Below are 5,721 nucleotides of genomic sequence, written 5' to 3'. Positions count from 1 at the left end.
TTTGTTTTGCTTTGTTTTGTTTTATCTGACAATGGATTTATATTACCTTAATTTTTGAGGGATATTTTTACTAGATATAGAATTCTGGGTTGTCAGTTTTTGTCTTTCAGCACTTTAAAGTACACTTAAAATAGTGCTTCTGCTATTTTATGGCCTCTATAATTTCAAAGGAGAAGTTTGCTGTCGTTTGAATCTTTGTTTTCCTGAGTGTTATGTGTCATTTTTCTGTGGCTGATTTCAGGATTTTTTTTTTTTTTTTTTTAGTTTTTTTTTTTAGAAGTTTTCTTCATATTTATCCTGCTTGGAATTCAATGAGATTCTTCAATCTGTAAATTTACGTCTTTTGCCAATTTGGGAAGTTTTTTGCATTACCCAGTCATGTATTTTAAAGACATTAAGAAGAAGAAAAAGTAATTTTTATATTTACAGAGATATTTACCATTTCTGAAGCTGTTTATTCTTTCCTAGAGATTTTGGCTCAAAATTTTTTTCTTACCTATTCGTTCTTCTCCTCTTCCAGGACTATAATTATACATATGTTATATTTTTTGATATTGTTTCAGTCGTCCTTGAGGCTCATATTTTTCTCTCTGTTGTTCAGATTGGATAATTATTATTCTTCTGTTGTCAGGTTCACTGCCTTTTTTCTTTTTCCCCTGCATTCTGCTATTAAACTATCTGGTAATTTATTTCAGATATTATATTTTTCTCTTCTAAAATGTCCATTGGTTCTTTTGTTTTTGTAGTTTCTCTTTCTCTGCTGTGGCTTCCTATCTTTTCATTCATTGTGAACTTATTTTCCTTAATGTCATTTATTATAATTTTAATAGCTGCTTTAAAATATTTGTTGGGCTGGCCGGTTAGCTCAGTTGTTTAGAGCACCGCCTTATAATACCGAGGTCATGGGTTTGGATCCCTGTACTGGCGAGCTGCCAAAAAAAAATTAAAAAAAAAAAAATCTGTTAAAATCCAACATTTGGATTGTTGGAAGAGTTGAAGGAATGTAGCAGTGTTAACAACTAGGAAGGATTGTATTAAAAAAAGCTGAGGAGGAAAGCAGTAGTCAACAATGTTGAGTACCATAGGGAGGCGAGTTAAAGTAATGGTCTTTTTGACTTGACAATTAGCAAATTATTGACCACAACAAGAGCACTTTCAAGTGGTAGGATTAGAAGTGAGATTGTAGTATGTTGTAATGTGAGTGGCAAATGAAATAATGACAGAGAACTTGTTTAAGGCATTTTACTGGGGAAGAAAGAGAAGTAAGGGAAATAGAGGGAGAAGCAAGGTAAAACAAGGTTTTTTTCATATGTGGAATAATAAAAAACACAGTTATTGATTGAAGGGGAACAGCCAGTATGTTGTTTGAGGTTGAAGATACAGATTCATGAGAAGGTAGAAAGGATGAGATTCAGAACATAGAGGAAAGGACACGTCTTCTCAACCCCTACTTCTTTGTCTCCTACAAACTGGGGAATAGAATGCAAGATTGTCAAGAATTTTGGTCATTATTTGTAAAATGTTGTCTATGTTTCTGATTACTTTGCTTCATTCATTGAGGAAAAATGTAGGTGCTGAGAGTTTGGAATAGAAGTTCAGAGATGGAGAGGAACAACTGAGGACTGGTATAAATTTTGGAGTAGCTGTGGGCTGTGGTGGGGCAGATGGTAATGGATATGAGTAGTGAAAGGAGCAGTTTTGTGTTCCCAAATGAGGTTGGAATTGTGACTTTTATGGTACCAACAGTCTTCAAGTTTGAGAAAAAATTCTTGTGGCATTACTTTTCATTCATGTAGCAGTAGAAAAGACACATTTTGGGATTCAATTCTGTATAAGCGTTTTGGTGGGAGAGTTGCAGGGGGGGCCTGAAATCAAAGCTAGGTATGGAGAGAACTGATATTGTGCTATAGTTGATGAATTAGAAGTTTCAATGAAGGTGACAGGTTTACATAGTCTTCATAAGGAAAGAGGAGTAGGAATGTTAGGAGATCATGTTCTGAAAGTGGGAGATTAGAGGTTAAGATGTAAGAGGTGGACCAGTTTGAGGTCCTGAGAATGGCCATTGAGAGGGTTGATAAATTGGAGTACAGCAGGAAGGATTTTGTTTTGATGTCAAGAAACTAGGAACTAGGTGTTTGACTGAATTATCCACATTGACATTAAAGTCTCCCAAGATCATGACAGAGTCTGGAGTAGAGCAGAAAACTGTTAGTGTAACACGTAGTTTGCATTTAGTGTGAGGTGTGAAGACGATGATGGTAGATGTTAATAACAAGGAGAGTTAGAGGCTGCATTGTACTGTCTTCAAAGGAAGAGAGTCCTCCCCACGCCCCCCAATGAAGGCAAAAATATAATTGTTAGTAGTTTTTAGTAGTGGGGATTTCTATCTTCTGAATATTCTATGTGATATTAATATTGACAAATAATTTGGCTTTAATATTAAGTCATTGGTCTTACTTGAAAATACTACATCAAGGATACATTAGATATTTGAAACAATATGTTATTTTCTTTTACAACTTAATACTTTTTGGTGGAGGCAGCTGGATTGGGGAAAGGGTGAAGGACAGTTTGGGTTGTCAGAGGATTCGTATTCTTTTTAAATATGAGAATCGAGTTTTACTAACTTTAATGAGCTTTTCCTTTTTTATAGGTAAAGAAATTTGCCATTTCTTTTTAGCATTAGCAACGTGGCAGTAGGGAGCGGAGATGAGCAGTGTTTTAGATCTTCATGTCCGTTATGAGAGTTTCTATCTTGAAAGATCTTAGGTTTCTGTAAATTTAACAAAGTTCATTAACTGGACGTGAGATGATGCATGATAGCATGAGATTGTTGTTTTAAAAATAAATTTTGGGCCTGCCCGGTGGCGCACTGGATAGTGCGCCGCTTGGGAAGCGCGGCGGCGCTCCCGTCCGAGGGTTCGGATCCCACATACAGACCGGTTCCCGCTCACTGGCTGAGCGAGGCGCGGGGGCAACACCGAGGCTTGCGATCCCGTTGCCGGTCCCCGGTCCGGTACGGGGGCAACACTGAGGGTTGTGATCCGTTGCCGTACACGGAAAAAAGATAAAAGACAAAAAAAAAAATAAATAAGTACACTGAGGGTTGCGATCCGTTGCCGGACATGGAAAAAAGATAAAAGACAAAAAAAAAAAATAAATAAATAAATTTTGACGTAGTATATTTATTTTGTAGGTAGGTATTGATAGCTGCCATAAATAACTTTACACTATAACTTCTCTGTATTGCATATGTCCCTCTCTTTAGTAACTCCTAATTTAGAGTAACTTAATTTTCAAATGAATGTCAGACTTAGGTAATGGAACGGGATTTGCTCTGGGTAAAAATGTGATTTTTCTGAAGGTATAGCTTGAGGTTTTGTTCCCCATCTGTGTTGATATTTTTCTCTCATCAGGGCCTCAGTGCTCTTGCTCTGCTCTTGAACTACCTTGATTACCTTCGTGTGCAACATTGAATTTGGTAGTACCAGTCTTTTGAACTTTATTGTGGGATATGTACTGTTATGAGAGTGGATTGTTTGTGTTCAGTTTCTTAAATCTCAAAATGTGAAGTGAATGGCATTGTTATCCTGTATTAAAAGAATTTCTGGCATTAGTATTCAGGTGTGAGAAGGTTGATAGGGGCACCGAGTCTCTTGTGTAATAATCCTGCTAAACAATGATTCCTGTGACTCTTTTAGAAGCACATTAAATTAGTGAAAGACCATAAGCTTTGGGTTTAGGAACACCTGGGTCACCTAGTCTGCTTAACTTATTTGCTCAGTGACTTGATACAGATTTTTTTTCTCAACTCAAAGTTTTGATCCATGACAAGAATAATTTTTCCCCCAGAGGGTTAAAGTGAGGCATCAATAAGACATTGTAGGTAAAGTACATGGAATAGTAAATGTTAGTTTCTTTGCTAAAAGTTGGCTTATGATATACTTTTCTTCTCTTGTTAATCTAAGGAGAAGAATTGTGAAGAAGCTTCAGGAATCTTTAAATAATAGAAATATCTTATATATATATATTTTTTTTTTTCCCATCCCAGTGATAGGAAAAGAATCATTTGGGCGATCTGGTTTCCAGATTTTTACAGAAGTAGGTATTCCTTAGTTTTGTTTATTTTTGTGTGATTCAGAATTTTAAAATAGTATTAATATAATCAAAACATTTGAAAATTTTACTAGATTTCTGCTTTTACTCATTTTGATTAATTGTCTCTAGTTCTACTTGTAAAGATGAAGAAAGAGGCCTGCCATTACAACTCCTACCTCACCTCCAGTTCTGGCACCTGTACTGAATTATTAGATTTAAGGTTTTAGATGGACTGACAGGGACTCACTTAGTCTATGATAGGAGCTGTGATGAAATGCAAAAGAGGTCTTGTTAACAGAAATCTGGAAGTCTCCATAGAATAGAATTAGCAACACGATAAGGAGGAATATCTAGGAACTGATTTAGAATGTTTACTGGACCAATAAAGACATGTCGATCCTGTATTAGCTATATGTAACAAAATTATGTATACTTTTTTTTGTTCACGTTTTAGAAAAAAATTTTCTACTTTTCAGAAAAAACAAGGAGAGAAATGACAGCCAAAGGTTCTACAGGAATGGAAGTTCTGCTGTCAACATTAGAGGTAAAAAAACCCCAACCCCCCCAAACCAAAAAAACCCCATCATTAACAGGCTTTAATTATGTAACTACTAAGACCAAGCAGTGCTGAAGAAAAAAGCCCCCATATATATGATGAACTGTAAAATTTTTACCTTAGAGGCATAGCCAATGAATCAAAGCATATTTTATGTTTTAAATTATTATTTGGAATAGTGGCATAAAATTTTAATATATATTAGGTGAACATCTAGGTATATTTCCCTATGGTTTTAATGATAACTGTAAATTTTAATGTTAACATGCCCTTCTAATTGGTAGTAGAAAATAAAACATTAGCTGGAAATAAATCTTTAGCTTAAAATAAATGATCAGCATTGGAAATTATTATTTATTATATGGTGTTAGTCGATGCACATTTGTGATTTGTTTTACTACATATATTGGTTGAATATATTATATTGATGGTAATTGAATTTCTATGCCAACATAAAAATTTTGGGCAGACCAGCAGGGTGTATTAAGAATTAGCATTGGATGTTTTATTCAGTGCACTTATTAAGAACAAGGGAATTAGTACATGTTCTTCAATAGGAAGTCTTAGCATCATGAAGATGTCATTTCTCCCTAAATTGATGTGTTAGTTTAGGGCAATCTCAATAAAAATACTAATAGTTTTGTATCTAAAGTTCAAATGGGGAAAAAAGCAAAAATAGAGAGGACATTTCTGAAAAAGAAGAGAAGTGAGAAAGGGCTATCCCCACCAAATATCAAAGAACATTACAAAGCTCCAGTAATGAAAATACAAGGGTACTTTAAAAAGTTAATGGAAAGATTCATATTATCTTTCAGTTCTGTTTTTCGACGAACTTTTTTTTTTTTTGTTTGTTTTTTGTTTTTTATCTTTTTTCCGTGTCCGGCAACGGATCGCAACCCTCAGTGTTGCCCCCGTACCGGACCGGGGACCGGCAACGGGATCGCAAGCCTCGGTGTTGCTCCCGCGCCTCGCTCAGCCAGTGAGCGGGAACCAGTCTGTATGTGGGATCCGAACCCTCGGACGGGAGCGCCGCCGCGCTTCCCAAGCGGCGCACTATCCAGTGCGCC

At 35.9% G+C, this 5,721-nt stretch overlaps 1 protein-coding gene across 1 annotated transcript in view; it reads left to right on the top strand.

The window, feature by feature from the left end:
* AGTPBP1 (ATP/GTP binding protein 1) overlaps positions 1-5,721 on the top strand; it is a 177,147-nt gene that overhangs the window by 24,420 nt on the left and 147,006 nt on the right. Inside the window, exon 3 of the mRNA XM_008573809.1 lies at positions 4,575-4,642. Coding sequence (XP_008572031.1) covers positions 4,575-4,642 — 68 coding nt within the window. The remainder of the gene's footprint in view (positions 1-4,574; positions 4,643-5,721) is intronic.

Source organism: Galeopterus variegatus, unplaced genomic scaffold, assembly GCF_000696425.1.
Source record: "Galeopterus variegatus unplaced genomic scaffold, G_variegatus-3.0.2 Scaffold965, whole genome shotgun sequence".
NCBI lineage: Eukaryota > Metazoa > Chordata > Mammalia > Dermoptera > Cynocephalidae > Galeopterus > Galeopterus variegatus.
The sequence above is the reverse complement of the archived record's forward strand: the minus strand, read 5'-3'. Positions and strand labels throughout refer to the sequence as shown.